Genomic DNA, 24161 nt, shown 5'->3' with positions numbered 1-24161 from the left:
AGTCTCAAAAGATGAAAACTCCACAAAATGACATTCCATTCATTCTGTGCACATGAAAACTAGTTTAACAAATATTCACCAACACAAACCATGTGGAGTTGGTCATGTTTTATCCAGCTTATAGTTTTACCCAGACCTAAATGTGGAAGACTTTTTGAAGTGTTTGGTTTTGGTTCCTCCTATCCTTCCTATAGAGACTGCCAGCCTATCAAGTAGGTCCTGATGTATTAGTTTTTACTTTTTGTAATCATTACATGAGCTCCCGGAGCCGCCTTGCCAAATGTGACTAGAGGAAATGTTCTGCCTGTGAGAGTAGTTCTCTTGATTAATGGATTGTGGTTTGTATCAAAGCCTGCTCTGCTTAAAATCATGAAAGCTTGCTGAAGGAAGGAAAAAATCCTGCCACTTCCAGTTACTTTTCTTTGGATGAACAGCTTATTTGAGTAGGTTTGGGCCTAGCAATATTGAGTAAACCAGTGCTGGCAGCACTTTACTGACAACACTTAGTATAGTTTCAAGAGAAATCCACATTTAATCAAAATTCCAAAAAAGAAGCTAGTATTTTTTAATAATGTAGTAAGAATATTTGGAATGCCATTCTGCAGTTAAAAAAATGGCAAGAGGACTCTGCTGTTATTTCTTGTCTTGTTTCAGGATGGAGTAACTGTTAGTGGTAAATTGACCTATACAGCCTTCTAAAACTCTGTCCTAGAAACTGTTACTAATATAGGTGACTCTTCTAGAAGATAAAGTAAGGCATTTTGGACCAGGTGATCCTGGAGGTCTTTTCCAACCTTTATGATTCTATGATTTTATGTATTCACCTGTATTCAGAATGGCCTTAATCTTGCTACGTGAAGCTTTAAAGGGTGTTGTAAGCATTGTAGTTGAATATTTAATCTCTGTTCATGCTAATTCCAGTTAGCAGTTAAATGAACCATTTTTTTTGCATTTTTTTGCAGTTTGTGTGTATATATATATGTGTGTGTGTGTGCATGTGTATGCATACATACGCTTCATAAATTTAGTGCAGCAGGTGTTTAAGTATTCTTCAACCATGGAAGCAACTGATTCTGTCTGCTAGGCAGTGATATCGGTTGGTTGGTCAGCCTAGTGGTAAGGTTAGGTGCACATGTTCAAGATAAAGCTGAATTACATTACAAACACTTGTCCTGACAAATGGGATACTACGTTTAGTCTGCAAGTATGTTGTATGTACATCTTAACTATGAATTCTTGAAATTGCAGTCTCCACAGTTTCCTCTCCCTTATGACAAACCGTTGTGCAGCCTAGTAAGGAAGGCAATTCTCTGACAATTGGCTTGTACTCTGCTTCAATTCACTTTAGAAAACTGTCTTTTATGCCTGTTCCCAGTTGTCTCCAGCAAACATTCAATTTTGTTTTTATTTTTAGACCAGTTAAATGTATAACAGATGAGATAATGACATGCAGATGGATTAAGTTGCAAAGCTAAGGCAAAACCTTTTTAGAAAAAATTGCTTTGTAGTATAAGCCAAAAATGGGCCTTCCCTAAACTCACAATTAGAATTGAGCTAATTAAGTTTCAGAAGCAGGCTGGTCTATTCTCCTTTCTACATCTAGGGAGCCAGCTGTTCTTTTTCAAAGTGTGTGCTGCAGAGCTTACTGTATGCAACAGTTTAAGCTTTATTTTAAAGAATCATGAACAAAACTCTTCTGTTTGTACTTTAAAATTGTTGTTGTCTTTAAACTATTGGTATGCTTCAATTAAAACCTGAGGTAATGAAAAGGTCTTTAGTTTGAAAGAGGTTTTTATTGGGAGAGGAAGAAATTTCTAAAAATGTGGCCTTTCTTGGCTAATAACTACTGTTGTGAGTAAAATGCTGTGCATGCAACATTTAGTGCATTGCTAATCAGCAGGTATAATCCATTTCCAGTTAAGCAATTACGGTTGATAATATCTTAAATTTTTTTTGGTCTACTTTATTATTGATGAATGAATTATTTAGAATGTTTATCTGGTTGAATCCAGTATTCACCTCAAAAATGTTTTACTTAAAAACTAAAAGAAATTGTGTTTTAAAGGCTCATGTTTGTAAATTAAAGCTAAGCAGGTTATGCTGAATGCATGAGTTTACCAAAATGATCCACCAGTGAAACTGATTTAAGTAGAAGTGTTGGATACTTAACTGAATGAATTTGCTTCTGGTTCCAGTATCACTCTTGCCATAGAAAATAGTGTATTTCTTGCTAGCTTTTTGTTACTCAGTTAGAAATAATTTGTGCTACTTTTAGTAGTAGTGTCAGTTTTTTCCATCTAACTTTAAATAGAATGAAATGGGGGGGGAGGGATGCATTGTCTGTCCACCTGCAGGAAGTATTGTTCCTGTTAGGTGTTGGTTGGTTGTATTTGTGGACTTGAGAAGTCATGGCATCCATGTCCCCTTTTTGTTTGTCACTTCTTTTATGAAGTAAAATTTTCATAGCAAATATGGGTCTTTTAAATCCAAAGCCATGAGATACATTAATGGGTTTATCAGATGATATCCTAAAGTGTTAGAAGATTGGGAGGCAGTGAAATTGTCAACAGATGAATTCTGGATAGCTTGTGAATATTCTGCAGCTTCACTGTGTGGGGCATGGGTACTGCAGCATCAAAGTAAGAGTTACCTAGATTAGATATAGATGGAAGTAGCTTGGGAATATGACATGACATAACAGAAGCATCAAAGTGCAAGTAATGGAAAGAACAGACTTCTAAGCCCTTCAGTTTTGGGGAAAGACGGAGTCCTGTAATGTAGCTAAGGCTTATCTTTGATCACAAATTTTTGGGAGGGTGCTTAGGTAGCATACTGAAGATCACCTCTTCGTTTTCTTTTTCTTACAGGTTATACAGAGAATATTTTATACAGTAAATAGGTCCTGGTCTGGGAAAATAACCTGTAATGAGCTCAGGAAAAGCAACTTTTTGCAGGTACACAATATCTAAAGCTTTGCAAGATGTTTCTACAAGTTTAAAAACTGTATTAACTAAATGTTTAAGGGAGTAATGTAAGAAGCATTTCTTCTTTTTGCAAAACTAGTGGGACTAAATTGCATTAACACTTATACAGGAGAGTATGTTTAAATGTCATCTTTTATCTAGACCTGTCTATGTGTAAATTTGATTAGCAGAAATCTGTTTTCGTTTTTCTATGGACATATTAGCTTTCAACCTTTTCTGTTAAGTCTTTGCTGTCATTCTGCATGGTGTGCCCTGTCTCTGAAGATAAAAACTTATCCATTGAAATATTGTTAGGTAATAGTAATTAGTTTGGTTATCAGAACTCAGATCACTCAGTAGCTGTCTTAAATTCTTTAATGTGTTCTACTTATCCTTCTGATAATAGAATGTGGCATTATTGGAAGAGGAAGCTGATATTAACCAGCTGACAGAGTACTTCTCATATGAACATTTCTACGTTATCTATTGCAAATTTTGGGAGCTGGACACAGACCATGACCTCTATATTGATCGGAAGGATTTAGCTCGACATAATGATCATGGTATGACAAATGAAGCATCTTTCTTTACATGTGTTAAATGACCTGTAAGCTTTCACCTGAGGAAGTGGTTAGCCACAAAGGACAGCGTTCATGAGTCTGTAGGTGTAGGTGATCCTGCTGACTCAGGAAATAAAGTAGGGCAAGTTATTTCTGATGCTATCTTGTGTCTAGCAATACCTAATTTGAGGAAAACCCTCAATTTGAATTCTGACTGTGGTGAAGAAGAGGAAAAGGAAATAAGTTTGAAAGTCTGTAGGCTTGACTGGGGAGAAGGGGAGACAAGAGGAAATGACGTCAAGTTGTGCCAGGGGAGGTTTAAATTGAATATTAGGAGAAATTTCTTCACTGAAAGAGTTGTCTTTACTGAAGGAGTTGTGAAATATTGGAACAGGCTGCCCAGGGAAGTAGTTGAGTTGCTATCCCTAGAGGTCTTCAAAAAATGTGTAGATGTAGTGCTTAGTGACATGGTTTAACAGTCAGCTTGGCAGTGCTAGTTAAAGGTTGGACCAGATGATCTCAGAGGTCTTTTCCAACCTAAATGATTCTGTTATTCTGTGATTCTTGCAAACATACGTTGTTGCTTTGCTTATTTTAAGGTTTTGTTGACTCAGCTGCAGGACATTTTGTTTTAATACCATTTAGTGGCTTTACCTCTTCTGCATTCACAACATACAATGACTTTGAGATCCTATAGTCTTGTATACTCGCACCTATTTTAAATATTCTTGTAGCTTTTATGGAACTGCTGTGTTTTCTTGTTCTGTTTGCTGTGTCTATTGTCATCTTTGTCCTCTTCAGGACTAGAAAGCTTACTTAAATGCTAAGTGACTAAGGAATATGATGCTGCATTAAAAAGGAACAAAAAGCATTCTGATAGCTTCTGAAAGCTTGCCTGCAGAAGTCTATACTTTAGCACACCAAGGAAGGGAAGCTTTTTTCATTTGAGAGGTTGCTTTAGTAGGTACAGTGTAAGAAAGCAAGCAGAACTGATATCAGGCCACAGGCAGTTTATTTTGCACTGTTTTTGTATCCTTTAAGCCTAGAAATATTGATTAAAGCTTAACAGTTGCTGTCTGATGAGACCTAGACTAAATAAGAGCATAAAATGGACCTGATACACGGATTTAGTCATAAAAGCTTCTATTTTTGTGTAAAAATCAAATCTACATTCATCAATCCCTTCCTTTCTTGTCACTGGTTTAAAATTAGATCAAACATGTGGAAAGAGCATGGAAAGAAAGTACTGAAGTATTTAGGTATTGTTGGAAAGACTGAGCAACTTCAGTGTTTCAAAACTAGATAGGAAGATAGCAGCATATGTCTGAAACAAATTGGCAATCCTACAGTTCTGCGGATAGATGTTAGTAGGGGCCAATATTCCTACTGAAATAATGTGGTGGTGGCATCTTCTAAAGTATATAAAACAGATGACCAGTTTGAATGGTTAACCACTTGGCTGAATTATCAGTATTTCTACAGTGTTGAAAAAGGAATTGAGAGCTAGAATAATCAGAAGTAATTCTGCTTCTATGAGAATAGGGTTGTATGCTGCTTTGAGTGCCTTCCACAAATTCCTCAAGTTGCTCTGCATGTCCCGTACAGGGGTAGTGTTCAGTTAAGACATGTATCTGAAAATCCCTGGAATTGTTTCAAAATAGAAATATGAATCACAACCATGTCAGAAATAGACCCATGTCAGAATCAACTAGGTATGCTCATTATGCATTAATATGCAATTCTGTTTTGGCCCTTTGCCAAAAGCAGGGTCACAAGCTAATGGTACTTGAAAACATTGTTTACTTGTCTTAGAACTAGTAAATGATGTTTTACTAATCAGCCAGTCATTACTTCTGTTATGCTACTATTTCTGTATCAAGTCTGAATTCAAAGCTGGTTGTTTGGCTCTAGCTTTGCTCTGGAGACTGTTAAGTCGTCCTTTCTGAGAGAACTCAAAGGGATTAATGAGTGCTAGAGCTGATCTTTCTTACAGGTGTGTGATTATGTGAGGTTTCCAATAAACTCTTCAACCAGACAGTACAAAGCAAAAATAATTTGTACATAACTGACAGAACTTTAAACCCTTCTTTCACAGCAATATCAAGTAGAATGATAGAGAGGATCTTCTCAGGAGCAGTAACAAGGTAATTATTTTGTATACTGATCTAAATCCAATCTAATACTTATATGCTTGCTGGTTAAATTGTGTGTGATTATTCCCAGGATAAAATGACCTCATTTGAAACAGAACATTGAATTTCAGTACTTAATATTGTTGTTAAAACTTAAGAGTATTCATGGAATCTCTGGCTCAATCCAAGATTGGATTTACTCTTTAATCTTTACTCTTCTTTCTTTATCCATATGAACACTCGTTTGCTATTATATAGCATAGCAGGGATGGGAATGAGGGAGGAAAAAATGTTGGCATTGTCTTTCTGTCCCTCTAACCTGTAGAATTTTCAAAGGGATTTGGGCTTTTTAACTACTACTAATAAAATGAACACTTGCATAACAAGTTTACAAAAATGAATCTATATGATATATGCAGCTAGAAAGTTACCAATAAACTGAAATAACAAAAGCTGAAATGAATGGTATAGACATTGGCAGGCATGTCTACAGTTCATTCCATCACGAGTTTTTTGGGCAAGACAAAACATACATTGTATCTTTCTAGATATCATAAAGATAACAGCAAAAAAAAGGAATTTTGGGGGGAATGAAATATAACATGCCTATTAACTGCCTACCTGACTCTTTGCTAGAGAGGCTGACATTTGGGTGCTATGTTCTGTAGTATGAGTAGAAACAGATATAACTATGTTCTTGTCACATACACTTAATATTTTTTTCATTTCTATCTTTATACTTGTATTCCAACACTACTTCTAGCTGAGGAAGATAAGTAAAACTTTTGGTTCTTCTAGACAGAGTGCTGTCCACCTTCTACTACCTTCCTCTTTAAATATCCGTTGCAGTAGAAACAGAGCTCACAAGCTCCCTTATCCTGAGTGACCATAGGCACTGACATATTTCCTTCAAACAATCAAACAATGCATCTTTTGGGAGATAAATGTAGTTAATAGCACCAAGGGAAAATATTCCTTAATTCTAGTAAAACCTACCTGTTTTAAAATAAATTCTCCATATTTTTTCCCACATCGGCTGTCAAGAGGTAGAAAAGCACAAAAAGATGGAAAAATAAGCTATGCTGACTTTGTCTGGTTTTTGATATCTGAAGAAGACAAGAAGACACCAACTAGGTAAGAGTGATTTTGTTTTAGCAGAAATAGACTGGCTTTATTGGTTTTCCAGCCCTAAAAAGGGGAGATTTCTGTTGCTCAGATAGAACTTTAGAAGAGACTGAACTATAAAAATTGACTGGGGAAACTGGCTCAGTTGGTTGAATCATTGTTATTTTTTAGTGTTGTTCTATTGTTGCTGGTATAAAGATCTGTTTCAGTGGTTTCTAACAAGCTAACTACATGTTATTATTCATATGTTGCTTGTTATTGACAACAATATAAAAGGAAACCACAGGTGTTTCTTGATGCCAGTGGCTTTGGGGAGCTATGCAGTTAGCACTAGCTATAGAACATTCGCAAACTTATTGCTTGATTTTATTGCATTATTGGCTTGTTCAATTTGAAAAAAGAACTTAGTTCTGATGCCCAATTTAATTTTCCATTGGCTCCCTTGATTATTTTTTTTATGTAAAGCTATATGTTCTAGTCCTTTCCTTTTTTTACCCCTCACAATTAAAGTGTGTTTTCAAATGCAAACGTTGTGTGGTAGGGCAACTACCAGAAGCTTTTATCACAATAGGTGTTTCTTGTCTAATGACTTCCTATGGTATTACAGAATGTAGTCTTAAGTTTTAAATCTGTAAGTAGCATAGCCTTTAAAACAAGCATCATAAATTCTTAAAACTGTTTGCATGAACAGTTCTTTGTTATTAAATACATAATTTCAGCATTGAATACTGGTTTCGCTGCATGGATCTTGATGGGGATGGTGTTTTGTCTATGTATGAATTGGAGTACTTTTATGAAGAGCAGTGCCAAAAATTAGATAACATGGCCATAGAACCTTTGCCATTTGAAGACTGTTTGTGCCAGATGCTGGATCTCGTGAAGCCGCAATATGAAGGTAATGAAATTCTTTTCCATTCTTTAACTTCTGCTTCTCTGGGCTAGGAGTTAGTGTTACCCCTAAGAGCAATCAGTTGGTTATACCAAGAATAAACCTTTATTTGGTGGTCGTCTCTAAAGCCTATTAGTGTTTATTAATTGAATGGTCTTCCAAGGACAGGCAGGCATTCATTTCCACACTAAAATTGAATACACAATATACTGCTTTAAAATTCTGTGAAATCTTAAACATGGCTACAAGCCCAAATTTGTCTCATATAAAATCTTTCCTGCTGCCTGAGGTGATGCCCTCAAGAAATGCTCCTGACTGTTCTGCTGACTTGCTGCTTACCTATTCCACAACTCAGTTAAATGAGATTCCTTCAGATAGAGCAATTTCTAAATGGTGTTTGTGTCTATAGATCATTATTATCAGACTTCTTTTAGGTTACAAGCCTAAACTCCCATTAGGAAATCAGTCCAAGATCATCTTGGACTCGATGATGTTGAGGTCTCTTCCAACCTAGAAATTCTGTGATTCTGTGAAATTCATGACAATGGTCTTAGGTAGCTGAATTTTAAACCATCCATAGTTGTTGGCCATTTTCTACATTCATTTGAACCTTCAATAGGCCTGCATTCTACTTTCCTGCATTTGACACGTGATCTTTAGCTGATCAAAACCCAGCCTACATTTTATGCCTGGAAAAAGGAAAAAAAAAAAATTATAATGGAGCATGACACTTGTTTCTTAATTGCTGTTCTGTGCTGCTCTGTACTATAAGTGTTTTGAATGCTTTGGTAAACATATTATTGCAGTGTTAAAGTGACATCCTGCATGTTCATGGCCTCTACCTCTGCTGTTTCTGCTATTTGTCTTGAGTTTGATAAAACTGTTCTATCAGCAGTGGATTGGTCTTCAGGGACTTCTTGAACTCAGGACAACTGAGGTCAACCTGCATCTGAATTTAATGTCTGAACACTCCTTTATAGTTAACACTAATAATCCTTATTATGGCTAAGCTTTTTAATGTGAACTTCAGTGTGTAAAAGGACTTGGCTTATGCTCTAATTGCTATTCTTGTACAGAGCCTGCATTGCAACAAATGTAGAACTTGCATATTTGCACTTGAAGTGTTTGATAGGAATGATAACGTCTAACTCTTATACTATTGTCTGTTTTTTGTGGTAAAAGGAAATTGTTGAATGCTTATTCTTTTGTCTATCAAATATGTTGTGCTAGTGTCTCACACTTACGCACTTTTGTAGATGAAGCACTGAGTTGCCTACTTGAATTTCAAGTATCACTTCAATAGTGTGTAAAAGGGTGGCTCTGTTTACTGTTCATAAAATTATGGCTAGTGTATAAAAATATGTAGTCTTGCCTATTGCCCACCTTCTTTCCAGTATTAAGAACATTTAATTACAGGAAACTTAGCTCTGTTGAAAAAAAGACACTTATCTTTTATGGAGGTAAATTTCACATGCCAAAGGAACTGAAATAGCTCAAAACTAGTTTTAAAGAAATAAAAGCTTCACATTATTTCAACCAAGTTGAAATGAATTTGCTAAGTAAAAACACTCATTTATCATCATTTTACATCCTTTAGAAATGTAAAAAGAAAAAGTTGTAATAAGTATGTTCTGGCTGGAAGCCTAGTCCTAGATATCAGTGGAATGGAGTCCTACATCAACATTCATGTGTAATGCAAGGGGGGTCAGGGAGAACTAAAGAAGTTGAAATAAACTCTGAAGAAAGCATTTGTTATATGCTTGCCTACAGTAACATTCCAGACTTAAAGTGTCCTTCCAGTCTTGTATGTTGTGCTTCTGAAAGGCAGATGTTTTTGATGGTGCCTCAGTTCTGCATTTGAAATGAAACAAGATTGGCGTGTCTGATCCATATGATGAACTTGATGAAAGGAGGCTGTGAAAGGTCTCAACCAAGAGAAGAGTTATTTAGGACAACAAAAATAAAAGCTACTCATAAAGAGCTGATTGTTTTCCATGTCACACAGTTTTTGCTAAAAAGATGGATTACTAAAAGGATTCATCCATTTTTCTAACACAACCCAGCCTCAGCAATTGATACTTCAGTTGGTAGATTTGAAACAAAAAGGTAACTTCATATAACATGTAGCTGCACTGTGATACAATTTGCTAAAGGATGCTTTGTACCAAAACCCGAATTCATGAATTTGTACAGACGTAGATCTAGCAATTTCAATTTCGTTCTGTTCCTGTTGGTCTTTGAGAGACAGTGTGGGTGTCTGCATGAGCAGTAGTGAAGCTCCCATTGCAGTAAATGGAAACTGGAGAGCAAATCAGTGAACCAAGTATAGGCATCTAACTTAAATTGGGAGCTTATATAACTAGGACTCAAATCAGTTGCTTGGTTGTGGAGAGATGCTGCCACTTGAGATGACCCGATACACCAGACATCTGTGCCAGTCTGACAGATACGACACAGGTGCCGTGAGGGATTTGTCGTTCTGGAGCATCAGCTGTAAGCCAGGCAGAATACATGAGGGCTCCTCAGATGGTGGCAGATGTGTGGCAACCATTTCCAAATGGGATTCAGATTCAAAGACCTCTGCTTCCCTCTGATGCCCTTGAGTTATACATTGTTAAAGATGGGATGCTCTGCTGAGGAAACACTGTTGTAAGTCTGGCTTTTGAGCTCTTCCATAACATCTGCAGTGAGCTACTCCTTGACAACAGAAGACTGCCCATATATAAGGTGAATTAATAAAGGAGGGTTTTAAGGACAGCCATCTGTCTTTCCTTGTATGTCTGGCATTTCTGAGTCTTTCTGCAGAAGCTTAATATTCAGCCTTGAAATAAGGTAACATTTCTGAGCAACATGACAAATACTTATAACACTTAGCAGATCCATTGTTTTGGGCTTTTGAAGGGTCGGTTTATAAAATAAAATACTTCTGAACGCTTTGCGTTCCACTCAAACAATAAATACTGGTCAGCCTAGACAAATGAGACAAATTACTTTTATTGAAAATTCACTCGTATGAAGCACAGTCACATGCTCAGGTCTAAAATAGATGCTGGAATTTTTGGGCCAAATAGAAATTATTTTTCAAGTAGGAGTTGAAGGAGCTTAGTGAGATGGATTACCTTCACTTGTATAATGCAGAATAACTTAGGAAAAAAAAAGGGGGAATCTCCTTCATTCAGGGAAGACAAAGGGATGCTGAAAGAGGAGATTCCTACCTGCTACCCAAACACTTCTTAGGAAGGAATGGCTAGCTCTCTGAAGGCTTCTGTCTCATAGGAAGCTTGGACAATTGGCTTAAATGATCTTTAAATCTAGGTATGGTAGACTTCTTCAATAGGAAGTGCTTCACTAGGGTGATAGCTAAAGCACAGAAAAAAATCTGAAGTACTTAAAGGTTTTGTCTGTTTTGAAGGACACTTTTCTAGGTAGGTATTTCATCTTTTCAGTCCTGTGCTATTGCATTGAGCATCAGTAGCAAATGATCTTGAGCATGATGATGATTTAAGAAAGAATATTACTCAAAAGTTTTTGGCAAAAGATATTTAGAGTTACAATTATCCTCTCTCTTAATCTTGTTTACAGGAAAAATTACTCTGCATGATTTAAAGAGATGCAAGTTGACAAATGTGTTTTTTGATACTTTTTTCAACATTGAAAAATACCTCGACCATGAACAGAAAGATCAATTTTCTATGTTGCGGGTGAGTTTGAAGCTGTAAAAGTCTCTTTAGCTACGTGCTTAATGATTAATGCAGCTTTGTATAACTTGCAATGTGATTGTTTAGGATGGTGAAGGTGAAAGTCAAGAGTTGTCTGACTGGGAGAAGTATGCTGCTGAAGAGTATGATATCTTGGTAGCAGAAGAGGCAGCAAGTGACCAGTGGAATGACGGGTAAGAACATCGCAGGAGAGCTGGCACAAGTCCTTTTTACTGATTCAGAGCCTCACAATCACTGCCACTGTTAATGCTGTTTTTGTAGACCATTGTTGTTGGTTGTGTTTAGCCATGTGCTCAGTGAGGCAGAAAGAACCTCCCTTAGAACCTCCCTTGTATCTAGAATGAAAGTGTCTGGAATGAAATACTCTTTGACAGTTCGTGATCACACTAATTTTGTCAAAGAAAAGGTCCTACATCAAATTTTCAGCGGAAAGATGATTTTAAACAGCTTCACAGCTAAACATGATACAATGCAGTTTCTCTAGCTTGTTGAGTCAATGAAGAGCATCATTAGGAGTTTTATGGGGGAAAGACTGAGTTCTGAACTAAAAATTATATTGGCTTAAAGTATTTCCTAATTGTTCTGTGAGAGTAAACATGAAAATTCTTGCTCTTTCAGAATCACTCCTTTCAATTTGCTAGGCGACTTCCAGAACCTCTTGGAATCGTGCTGTACTTGGAGTCAGGTTTTCAAATCTTGTTTTCAGGTGGAAGCACTAAAGCTCTGCTTCCAAAATCCTGAATTTGCCTTTCACCTTTTCATTATTTAAAAAGATAAGTAAAAAGGTACAACTTTAACTTGTTTTAGGCCTTAAGTTGAGGGACGTGTCTAGAGAAAACACGTTTTCCTGCTTTCCCTATATCAGAAAAACAAGATCATCTTCTATGCCAGACAGCAATATTCATTTTTAAAATGTCTGTTGTTCTTGGCAAGGATTTAGAGAATCACTGGCTTGATGTTTAGGAAACTGTTCTAAAAGGTGTCCCGGCCCTTGGGAGTGGGGTTGGAATTAGGTGATCCTTTCCAACCAAACTATTCTACGGTTGTAAAACATGCAAGCAAAATCTTCTTAACGTACTAAGTTCAAGAAACTAAATTCAAAAAACTTCTTAAAAGAAAGCATATGAGGGAAGAATTGTCACCCAGTCTCCTCAACAGTGAGGGCATCACACTGTTAACTCTTTGTCGAAGCCTCCCCAGAAGTGATTAATATTACAGAATTAACAAGCCAAAAAAAACCTGAAGTTTTGTTTTGCTGTGAGTTAGGCAATATTAAGCCTTCATTGCATTTATCTTTCCATCTCTAAAGCTTAATTTATGTTAAGCTTGTGGTAGGTATAGAATGTGTATTTGCATTTTTGATACTCGTCTGACACTAATACAGAGTATAATAGCTTAGATTTGATGCATCAAAAGAAAGAGTAGCTTCTGCAGTCTTGCTGGCTGTGAAGCGTTACTCTGATAAATCAGCTGATAAAACTAGTGGGATTCTTATAAACCAGTGACGGATTCAGATTTTTGGCCCTCCTTTTAGAATGTTCTTCTAAAATTAACAAGTTAGAACTATCAAGAGTCAAAACTTGAAGTTACTGGTGGACGTAATAAAGCGCAGTAAATCAGTGTATCAGCAGGTCAGCGTGAGAGACCAGGCTCAAGACAGGAATAGCTTTAGAAAAGACTTGAATACTCTTAAATCTGAACATCTTTTATCTTAATTAAAACCACTTCCTGAAACATTTTACAACCTTGTGGTTTTACTCTTTTTTCTTTTCCACTGGTCTGTTTACTTCTGTCATGGTAGTTGTCTCTCTCCACCTTCCTGTTTTAAAACACTGTTGCTGTTGCAAAGTGGTAATCCCATTTTGTCTATTCTGAGACACAAAGTTGCAAAAGTCAGATGTTTTTGACAAAGATGGCTGCTCTTAGTGAAGATGAAAGCCACAAAATTCACTGCAAGTATGCTTACCTCAGATTGTTTTTGTTCTTTCCCATAAATCTATTCAAGGTGTATCTGAAACCATGGTTCTATAGCTTTATGCATAAAATGAACAAAACTAACTAAAATGCAACATGTTTTTCAAGCTTCCAGATTATATTTAAAAATTCACCTTTAACTTCCCTCTTCAGTAGACTGCTAACAGCTCTTGGACACTTACCTTTTCAGGTATTTCCATGAAGATTTTCTCCACGGCATAGGCACTGTTGCCTTTAGAGGTTTATACAGTCAAGTATTACAGACTTGTGGAACTTCAGACAGTGTAGAACTTCTGTAAAACAGAATCCTAATAACCCTAAAACTTGAGGGGAGGAGGGAGATGTTTACCTTCACCGTGTTAATACACTCCTTCAGGAAAATCAGTGTGTTGCTCTAAGAATAGAATATAGTTTTGCGTCAGGGCCAGGGCAATCCCAAGCACAAATTCAGGGTGGGCGGAGAACGGATGGAGAGCAGCTCTGTGACGAGAAGGACCTGGGGGTGTTGGCTGACAAGAAGCTCAACATGAGCTGGCAATCTGCACTCGCAGCCCAGAAAACCAGCCATGTGCTGGGCTGCATCAAAAGAAGTTTGGACAGCAGGATGAGGGAGGTGACTCTCCCCTTCTACTCTGCTCTTATCAGGCCCCACCTGGAGTGCTGTGTTCAGCTCTGTTTTTCCTAGCAGAAGAAGGACATGCAAGTATTAGAATGAGTCCTGAGGAGGGCCACATATCAGAGGGCTGGAGCGCCTCTCCTACAAAGACAGGCAGAGAGAGTTGGGGTTGTTCAGCCTGGGTAAGCAAAGGCTCCAGGGAAACCTCACAGCTGCCTTCCAGTACCTACAGGAAAGATGGGGATGGACTTTGTCAGGGAGTGGAACAGAACAAGGGGGAATGGTTTTAAACTAAAAGAGGGCAGGTTTAATTAAATACTAGGAAGAAATTCTTTACTCAGAGGGTGGTGAGGCGCTGGCACAGGCTGCCCAGAGAAGCTGTGGCTGCCCCATCCCTGGAGGTGTTCAAGGCCAGGCTGGATGGGGCTTTGGGCAACCTGGTCTAGTGGGAGGTGTCCCTGCCCATGGCAGGGGGCTGGAACTGGGTGGGCTTTAAGGTCTCTTCCAACCCAAACCATTCTGTGACTCTGATTGCTTCCATCTAGGCAATGCCAAAGCAGATCCTTTTTCAATATCAGCTGTCACTGACTTTAGCTAAACATTTCATTATCCATCTGTTCATTTTCATGTTCAGCAGGTGATTATCAGTAATTTCTCACTAAACAAATTGCTTTCTAGCCTCTGCTTTAAATACACGGTTGCTATCACTTCCTTGTGTTCATACCCATTTTATTAATGCTTTTGGTGTTCTTTGTTTTATTGCATCTACTGCAGGAATGTTGTTTTTCCTAACCCAGCTTAATTTCTGCTTTCTTGGAGAAAAAAAAAAAAAAAAAACAGGATTTCTGTCAGATGCATAAATCTTGCATCTGACAGCGTCTAACTGAAGAGTAGTCCACTACAGCATTATGTACTAGAGCATTTTGTTTTCAGTATAGCTGTGTGTATTTCACTCTTCTGTCACATGCAGAACTTGTTGGTAAACCAGCTCAAATTGAACTAATTTTTGCAGAAACTGTGGTGCATGTGATTGTTTATTTCCTGAAAATATGAAACACTGGAAGTGATGTTCTTCCTGCAGGTGCCTTGTTAGTGCTGGGACATTTGGGCACTTCCCAATGTATCTAAACTTTTTTTTTTTTTTGCTCATTTGTAGGTACGAAGCTGAACTGAATCCTGTAGACCATCAGAAGGCCAACGTCCTGAAGTATCAAATGGAAAAAAGACCGTTTTTTGAAATGCCTTCACACCTGGCTGATGTAGACTTGGATGAATATGACTATGAAGAGGACTTTGAGTAGCTGTTGCGGTCGACACTTGCAGAAGAGAAGGGACAGTCTGCAGCAGGTCTGCTACACACTACACATTTCAGTGGGGTTTGTTTCCAGGAAGTCAGCTTAGTTTTGTGCTTAAAAAAATATTTAATCACTAGACTACCTTTTAAAAGAAATGCATTTGTATGGGATGATGAAACTTTTGTATTTATTCAATAGTCTATAGTTTTTAAAATTGATTAAAATATTTATTTACAGATGTTGCATAATTCCTTCTTGGAAGAATAACAATATTTGACTTTAGAGAAGAGTAATCTACTGTTTTTTTAAGAGAACTGGTGTAATTCTCTCTAAGTTGAGGAGTGGTGCACTGACAGTCTCCGTCCCTTATGTAGAGAGGCATTCCTGCCTTGCTAAGGGAGGTAAGGAGACGACTTCTACCTGGCCGGCAATGCTTATGTGCTCACAGACAGCGCTAGGGTTCTTGTGCCTTGTCGGAGACGTGACCGAGCGTGTGACCCAGCTCTTACTTACAGACGCAGTTTTATTGGACAAGCTGAGCATATTGGTGCATAAGGAAGACTAATGCCGAAACAAGTTGCTTCTCTTCTCTGTATAGTCCTTGTTTGCCCCAACTTTAACTTTGCTTGGCCTTTAAACTTCAGTGTTTTCACTGACGTTCATTATAAAAATACTATTAAATAGTGCAGTCTGTTTTAGTGTCCATACTTGATCCAAAACGAGTGTGTTATTTCTTGTAGAAGGAACCAATTTTTTTAAATCCTTTGTATAAATGTTACTTGATCAGTGATGTGCACTAATTTGTTGTGGGCATTCAGTGCTTTTGTCTGTCCTCCCCTTCAGTTGTTTGCTATTGACACATTCCATGGATATTCATAGTGTCACAGCAGCTTGAAATTGTTGCCTCACTCTTACTGTTAAACAGATTTTGTTGAAAAAAATGTACAAAAAGATGTAAGTTATTTTGTTTGCAGTGTAGATCTGTTTAAAATGTTTAAAAATCATGTTTGTATTTTGAAATAAAGATTTTCATACATGTAATTTAACAGCTCTAATTGTTATGTACTACATCCAATTAAGTTCTGAAAGAACCACTTAAGCTATGGGTTCCATATGTATGCAGTCTGGTTAGATAATTACACCAAGCTGCATATTCAAAGCAGATGAGTTCTAGCAGGTTTTTCCCCATCCACATGGCAGTGATGCTACACAGCTGGAGGAGGTACGGAGCAGTCTGTGCCCTCAGCTCATCGCATGGCCTTCTACTGAGACTTACAAACTTACAAACCTGTGGACCTTTCAGTAATGGAGCTCATCACTCACAGCCTCACCCAAAAAAATTAAAGTAATTAAAATCCTTAGAATATTATTTGAAGAAATAATGTTGTGGTCCATTATGCCACCTTTAATAGGAATGTATGAATGTCAAATTTCTCTAAGTGTTATGCAGACACCTTTCACTACTTCCATGTTTTTCTTACATTTGCAAACACTGAAGATACACAGAGCATTTCTTTTAAGCTCTACACAGAGCATTTATTAAGCTCTATTCGCCAAATGTGCTGTTAGAAAGATGCCAAACTGGCTTTCTGGCTGATGAGCCTGAGCATCAGGGAGGTTGTGGCATCCTAATCTTCCCTACCCAAACCCTTCAGCTGGGAGCTGGCTTCTCAGAAACAGCTGTAGATGAGCAGCCAAAACTTTTCTCATCACAATTCATTAAACAGAGCAGAGCCATGGTGAATGGTAGAACCTGTAGCCATGATTGATGCTTTGTGTTTTAATTGAGAGCAGGAGTGAAGAGATTTCACTATACATTTGATATCCAAGGCTCTTTTTTCCTAGAGGATGTGCAGAGGTTTAATGGAGCAAATGAGTGTGTTGCTGTAGAAGTCTTCTTCCTTGAAGGATGATTACTGTACCTTCCCCTGAAGCGTAGTTCCCATCCCTAATGGTTTTTCCCAAAAGCTTGAGAGCATTTGTGCCTGCGGTCCTAGACCTGTGTTCTTGGTGCAGCTGCACGCTGCCTACTGTGAGGGGCCAGGCTGAGATCCACACTGCAGGGGGATGAGGGGAACATCACTGCTCAATCTGAAACACACACCCGCTGCCTCAGCAGTGATCACAGCTTGCAGTCACGTTCCTGGGAGCTGCGCTCCCGCTGCATTTAATAACAGGGCCAACCAGAGGCCAGCAGCACCGCTGGGCTTTCTCCAGTCACTGTGGGACTGTCGCATGCACCTTCTGTACTAATGGACAGCAACGGTTATACAGTTTATTTTACAGTCATGATCCAAAATATATACATAGATTAAAATTTTAAAAAAGCTTTTAGGATTAATGCAGTGTACAATTCCATGGAGCAGTAACAAAGCACTCGAGTGAAGAACGTTTCCAAACCTGTCATGGAAAGACTGCTTCTGAAGGGCTGTATTTACAGTCTATTTACATTGTCTTTTCAAGCTTTTCATATCCCCAGTAACTACTACGTGCTTGCTGTGCATGACGGATTTATTCCAGAGGAAAATACTGAGTCAACTGGTCCACTGTTGTGTTGTTGCTGCAAGTCTTCTGAGACTGTGTCCTGATCCCCAACGGCAACCAGCCCTGTTTCTGTGAGCGCTGGCGTTCAGAAATGCTTTCAGACGCTGTGAGCCACGATTTGCACCTTACAGGCAGGAAGCGAGCAGCCCTGCCGCGTCCCTCGCCATCCGGCACCCAGCAGGGCCCTGTCCACAGCCGGGCCAGGCTCCTTGCGCTGTGACGGGGTGCGAGGGCACGAGCGCATCGCCCTCTCGGGCCTCTCACACCCAGCAGGGCGCTGCTCTGAGCTGAGCACCCTCGTCTCTGTCTCATCCAGTTCACAGAGTCACTGAGTGTTTGTCAGTACCCTGCCTGCGATCCTTGGGGTGGGAATTTATCCACGAGGGCACTGAAGTCCAGGATGAAGTGCAGCAATAATGATAGTTGCCGCTCCCACACCTCAGAAGCACGCCACCAGCCAAAGCAGTGATACTGATGAGCAGCAGAGTGGAGAAATCGCCCACGGTGCTAGGAGCTGGTACTGGGTGGATGCCTACAGGGGGAGACTTGCCTTGAGCTGCTGTGCATCTCCTGCTGCCTTGGTTGATGCCGTCACAACCGCACTGTTCACTTCAGCAATTGGCAGAAAGCAGTAGTAGCGTGTTCTTCACTTCCATTTATCCCCTCATTGTCACCTTAACTCTTCTAGACCAGACAAAAGACACATTAGTCAGGCTCATATTATCAAGGAAACATCACAGAGGAGCAGCTTGTAAGGTGTCAGGGCAGAGATGTCTGAATATCAGGCTAAAGGGCCATGAAGACAACCAAGGCGCTGGAGCACCTTTCCTAGGAAGACAGGCTGAGAGCGTTGGGGCTGTTCAGCCTGGAGAAGAAAAGGCTCTGGGGTGACCTCACTGCAGCTTTTCAGTACTTACAGGGTCTCATAAAAAAGATGGAGAGGGGCTTTTTGCTCAGGCAGATAGTGAGAGGATGAGGGATAGTGGCTTTAAACGAAAAGAGGGGAGATTTAGATTAGATATAAGGAAGAAATTCTTCACTGTGAGGCCCTGGTGGTGAGCTCTGTCCCTGGAGGTGTTCGAGCCCAGGTCCTGGGCAGCCTGGTCTGGCGGGAGGTGTCCCTGCCCATGGCCGGGGGTTGGAGTTAGATGCTCTGTAAGGCCCCTTCCAACCCAAGCCATTCCATGGTTCTGTGCAGCCTCTAACCACTCAGCAAGGCGGCCGTAGGTGGCTCTCAGAAAGCACGCTGGCTGCCACAAAAGGGAAGAGGTATTTCTACACCACATGGAGCCCGGAAAATGAACGACAGGGAAAGGCCACATACACCAGTTAGAAGCTGTCCATTTTCTGTAAAATTTCAACCTTGGTCTGCTGATTTACATTATTTTATTATCGATCTTCAATAGGAGCTGCTCCAAGCCCATTGCCTAAACCAGTATTTTACATTTTAACAGGCATACAACTGGCAGAAAACACAGAAGTCCTTTCTTTCCTTCTAGTCCTCAAGCAAAAGTAAAACCCTGGGTTTGTAACACATTACAAGTTCAGAGAGCAGGAGGAAATACAAAAAAAAAAACAACAGAAACACTCAGGCCCTTGCAATGGCTGACAGAGCAAACCCTGGGAGGAAGGAAAGGCAGTGCTGCGAGGCCCGTGGTGTGCAGCAGCCTGGTTGAGCCCTTGGCACTCGGCTGCCCCAGGGCCACGAGCCCTTCCCTGCTGCTAGGATCCGTTACCCGCCTGCGCTCAGACCCAGGCAGGCAGCTGCAGCGTGGCCACACTCCTACCTGACCCCAGAGGTGCCCTCAAGAATAACACGGGGCTGCGCCGTCTGTCACCCCGAGCCCACAACGCTCAGGTGCTTCCCTTTGAATCCCTACTTGGCCTGAGGACAATTTAATCCCCCAACAGCCTCGAATGGAGAAGGACAAAAGCCAAGGGACGCTCCAGCCACAGCGATCAATGGCTGGGAGCACAACGCACACACCTCCTCTGAGGCAGACATTCCCTCCAGGCCACGCAGCAATGCCATCCCTGCAATGTGTCAGTAACATGAAGCAGCTGCAGAGGGTTCCTAATTAAGGAGCTTCGCAGTATGGGAAAAGGAAACTGGATCTTCCTCGTAACGCGTCCTAGCTGGTCTCCAACATACCTAAGGGTGTCCAGAAGCTACGCTACCAATTGCCGTATGGCACGCAAATAAACGACCTGAAGAAGGAGACCTCAGACACAGCTGGAAAGGGAAGAGGAGAGAACTTCTTTCCTCAGCCTAAAAGGGGCCACAAAATGAGCACGACAGCCAGGTGGGTACTCACGAGGTTCTGAACTCACGTTCACCCACCCCAAGTACAGCTGTCCACAGAGCTGGAAAACCCAATCCGAAATTACCTGGTCTGCATCAATCACATCAACATCGGCATCTTCACTTTTATCTCCCGCTTGTCGCTTCATCGAGACATCTGTCTCAATCTCACCTTCGCTGAAAAAAAAAAAAAAAAAAAGCTAAGTCTTGAGAAACTTTATGAGGGAAGTCATACGTTGCGCAGGTTTTATTAAGGCAGAGTGGTGCATGCATCATAATCTGTTGCTGAGGCACCCACAGGAGGTAGCCCAAAGCTTCTGGCTCAGTATTGCCTAGGTATGACATAGGTGGTGCTCTGAGGAATGTCTGAAAAAGGCAGATCAGAAACAATATCTTCATTTAAACTGGCTGGACCTACAATCTCCTATGTTTCTTTTTTTTTGTTGTTCTATTTTACTAGTATTCACCAGGTCCATTCAACAGGTGTCCCAAAACCTGAAAAAGCATGTGTCCTCCTTCTGGGATTTGTGTGTCAGCTTTTACCCTGCCAACATGGGAAGTGGAACCCACCAGCTCAATAAATGAATTGCATTGCAGGACATTATCCCAGCTGAGCACTCTGAGCTCTTTACACAGCTCAGAAGTAGACTGAAGGCTTGCTACTTCTGCAACACCTCTCTTACATCCAGTTCTGGTGGGTTCCACTCCCATGTGTGTGCACGCTGCACGTAGACACGCAGCTCTTTAAAAGAAAGCCACCAGCAACACAGCAGTTAACAACGGATCTGCAGAGACAAGAATTCTCTCTTTCATTTCCAGAGGTGCAGAAAACACCCAGTGTTGGGCTGCACCACACAGCCAGGGAACAGCTGACAGCACAGGCCTCTGATCAGGACCAGAGACAAGAGAAGTGGGACAGGGAACTCCTCCCGCCTTGTCTGTTTCCCCACACGCTCGGTATTTGCCCAAGAAGTACTGGAAGCTCCGTGGCAGTGGGGAACGATGAGGGCAAGGCAGCAAATGCAGCTATCAGCCCGAGGAAATGAAGAACACAGCCTGTCCTTGGGACACGGCTCGCACAACACTGCGCTTTGCCCATGGCAGGACTACAAAAAGCAGAAGCAGAGGTGGGTCAAGAGACCCCAGCTCCCAGCACTGGGACACGTGAAAGAGCTTCTAAGACATCTCGCCAGTACCTTTGCTGCAGCCCGCCGGGACAAGGGAGTGGCACGTGCTCCTGTGAGTTCGTCTCTCGAGATTTCAGCCTCTTTCTGCTCTTCCCTGCTGCGGAGGCGAGCTGGGAAGCAGGCTGTAAGGCTGGATCTTGGCTTGCTGCTTCAGCAGGGCTGGCTTCAGGCAAAGACCCTGTAGGAGACAGCGAACAGACCCCGTTCTTCAACCTCGCCCTCAGAGGCTGGGCATTTCCAACAGCAGCGTCCCTGCTGCAGGGGAGCAGCGGAAGCCAAGCTCAAGGAGAGATTTGGGGCAAAGCAGCCATTTATTGAAAGGTGCAACTAAAAGGCACACAAAAGAAAAACAATTTAATTTGCCCCGATCATTTTTGCAATGTAGGCTTACGATCTTAGCCCCAGTCCTTTCGTGCTACCAGCACTGCTGACTCTGTGTCACCCTCACTAGACGAGGGCCACTTGGACACAAAAGGACAAGGTTTTGGAAGGCAGAGCACTAACAAGAGAAATTCTGAGAAAGAATGAGAGAGAAACTGAAGGTCTTTGGGAGAAATTCCCTTTCCTCCCCATAGACCTGCACATGTCCATAGCACTTAGGAGTTTTACTGGCAACTGCTTTCATTGTGGCTTTACTACATATAACTAATCCCCACCATGTCTTTACAGATTGGAAGTCCATGCGAGCAGCCCACGTAACTCACTAAGTTAGGAATATGATTCCAATTTAGAAGGCTAGACCCCCTGAAACCTCAACAGATAGAAAGAACCCAGAGAATGATTTGTCCCAGACTACCTGGGCTGAAGACACGAACCAGTTTCTGGGAATATCGCCCCTTTCTCAATCACCCACAGGGCCCAAATCAACAACGCCCTTAACGTAACAGCTGAAAGCACCGAGCCAAGCCCCAGTGGCACAGACAAATGGCAGAGCTTAATTCAAGATCATCTGAATTTGGCTCACACAAGGTCTCCAGACCAATCTTCCTCCAACTGAGTAACGAAGAGACCTTTAACAACAGCTAAAAACGTTTGGCAATAAAGCTGAAGGCAAACACCATGTTTCCAACTGGAGAGGCCACGAGGTCCAACACACTGCGGCACCGCTAACGCAAAGCACGACGCGCATTTTCGCTGGGACAAAGCCAGCACAGCTGATTCCCAGCAGCCCCATTCCCATACCATTCGACAATTTCCTTTTGCAAGAAGATGCCTTAGAGGTGCCCACTTGGGACCACTCCCCTAAGCTGCCGAGGACAGAGCTCTCCTCATCTTCGTTGGCCAGTAAGGAGTTTTTGTACCAGATCAACGGCTGCCATTCGTCTCGGCTGTAAGGCAGCGGCTCGACTGCGTACCTCTGTAAGTAAGCATACCTGGAGAAAAACAAAAGCAAGCATAAAAAAAACTCAGTATCCTTCCCGTCAACATCAAGGGAAGGTTTTGCTAGAAAGGCATTTTGCCTTTATTGTCCAAAGGTGCAGGCAGAACTGTCAATGCAGTGAAAAGAAAAGACACCCTTTTTCTCTTGTCTGACATCTCTGAAATATGGGAATAGTTAAAATGCAAATGCCTTCAAAGCTAAGAGAGTGCTTGAATTTCAGCATTAGAGGCGACGTTTGGTTCACAGGAATTACAGAATTACACCAGTCTCTAAAAAGAAGTCCCCACGTAGGAAGTCACTGCCCATTGCTGCTGCCAGGGGCAGCTTGAACGGAGCAGAACTCTGAGGGCATGCCACTTTTCCTGGGGGCCCTTTCCTGCCTCTTGGACTGCCGCGAAAAGGAGATCCCAGGTGACAGACACTTCTCGTGATTCAATAGCACAGCAGGTCAGGAAGCAGGGTATTTGCACCGCAAGTGCCTGTTTTGTCAATATTTATTTTTTTTTTTAAATGAACAAGCAATAAAAACACTTCTCTGGAATATCATATCAGCCCCAATCCGATCCTCGCAGGTTCACAATAAGTTTTTGAGTGTCTGAAAAAAGCAGTTAACAGCTCTGCAGTTGTGACAATGCACAGGACGCAGGAAGCATTGCTTCAAATCCCTGTTCTGCTTGATTCGATTCACAGACTTGACGTTGTACCCCCCTAAGTCTCAGGTGAATAACTTAATCACCAGGCTACCAGACCTTCTGGAGCAAAGAGGTCCCCTTCAAACATTTTTGAAAAATAGGATATTTCCGACACAGTTTTTCTGATCCATTCCTACATCACAACAATAAGAAAACAAAATCACAGCCTGACTCAGGATTAGAAAGTGGGTATTCACTACATTTCAGCTACAGCTCATCACTTCAGAATCAAGCCCCATCTTGTTAAAACAGACCCTACCTTAGCAAAACCAAAAGTGACAGTTTTAACACCAGCCTGTACAGTATATTATTTTTTCTTTGATTAAGAGAGTGGCCTGGAAAATATCAGACATTTCATTTGCTTTGCAAAAAAAAAGAAGGAAAGAAGGAAAGAAGGAAAGAAGGAAAGAAGGAAAGAAGGAAAGAAGGAAAGAAGGAAAGAAGGAAAGAAGGAAAGAAGGAAAGAAGGAAAGAAGGAAAGAAGGAAAGAAGGAAAGAAGGAAAGAAGGAAAGAAGGAAAGAAGGAAAGAAGGAAAGAAGGAAAGAAGGAAAGAAGGAAAGAAGGAAAGAAGGAAAATCATTGCTGGGAGGTGGTTAGGGTAAGCACGACTCAATTAGAGTCGTACACCCTGAGCGCCTTGGGAATGGCGAAACCCCAGTAATGGGATTTGTTGGTTTCAAACAAGCACGTATTGTAACTACTCTTTTAGGACCTAATCCAACTGCTGTCCATGTCAATGGAAAGACTCCTACTTATTCAGGAGTCAAGCTCTTCGTACTGC

General features: G+C 40.9%; 2 protein-coding genes across 14 annotated transcripts in view; one reads left to right on the top strand and one right to left on the bottom strand.

Moving 5' to 3' along the window:
• PPP2R3B (protein phosphatase 2 regulatory subunit B''beta) overlaps positions 1 to 16319 on the top strand; it is a 49636-nt gene extending 33317 nt beyond the window's left edge. For 8 of the 12 annotated variants that reach the window (XM_084506221.1, XM_084506215.1, XM_084506222.1 and 5 more), the window contains 8 exons: positions 2868 to 2954; positions 3370 to 3526; positions 5619 to 5667; positions 6700 to 6789; positions 7500 to 7675; positions 11252 to 11370; positions 11455 to 11561; positions 15135 to 16319. In XM_084506221.1, the coding sequence (XP_084362347.1) occupies positions 2868 to 2954; positions 3370 to 3526; positions 5619 to 5667; positions 6700 to 6789; positions 7500 to 7675; positions 11252 to 11370; positions 11455 to 11561; positions 15135 to 15279 (930 nt within the window). In that variant the 3' untranslated portion in view covers positions 15280 to 16319. The remainder of the gene's footprint in view (positions 1 to 2867; positions 2955 to 3369; positions 3527 to 5618; positions 5668 to 6699; positions 6790 to 7499; positions 7676 to 11251; positions 11371 to 11454; positions 11562 to 15134) is intronic. The other 4 variants (XM_084506213.1, XM_084506212.1, XM_084506220.1 and 1 more) reach the window with 2 other exon arrangements.
• Positions 15222 to 24161, bottom strand: part of LOC311429945 (cohesin subunit SA-2-like) — a 64063-nt gene continuing 55123 nt past the window's right edge. Inside the window, exons 29-32 of one of the 2 annotated variants that reach the window (XM_084506209.1) lie at positions 22489 to 22679; positions 21316 to 21484; positions 20206 to 20296; positions 15222 to 18501 (exon numbers count right to left, since the gene is read on the bottom strand). In XM_084506209.1, the coding sequence (XP_084362335.1) occupies positions 18493 to 18501; positions 20206 to 20296; positions 21316 to 21484; positions 22489 to 22679 (460 nt within the window). In that variant the 3' untranslated portion in view covers positions 15222 to 18492. The remainder of the gene's footprint in view (positions 18502 to 20205; positions 20297 to 21315; positions 21485 to 22488; positions 22680 to 24161) is intronic. The other variant, XM_084506210.1, reaches the window with a different exon arrangement.

Source organism: Aythya ferina (genome assembly GCF_964211825.1).
Source record: "Aythya ferina genome assembly, chromosome: 1".
In the NCBI taxonomy this organism is placed as follows: Eukaryota; Metazoa; Chordata; class Aves; order Anseriformes; family Anatidae; genus Aythya; species Aythya ferina.
The sequence above is the reverse complement of the archived record's forward strand: the minus strand, read 5'-3'. Positions and strand labels throughout refer to the sequence as shown.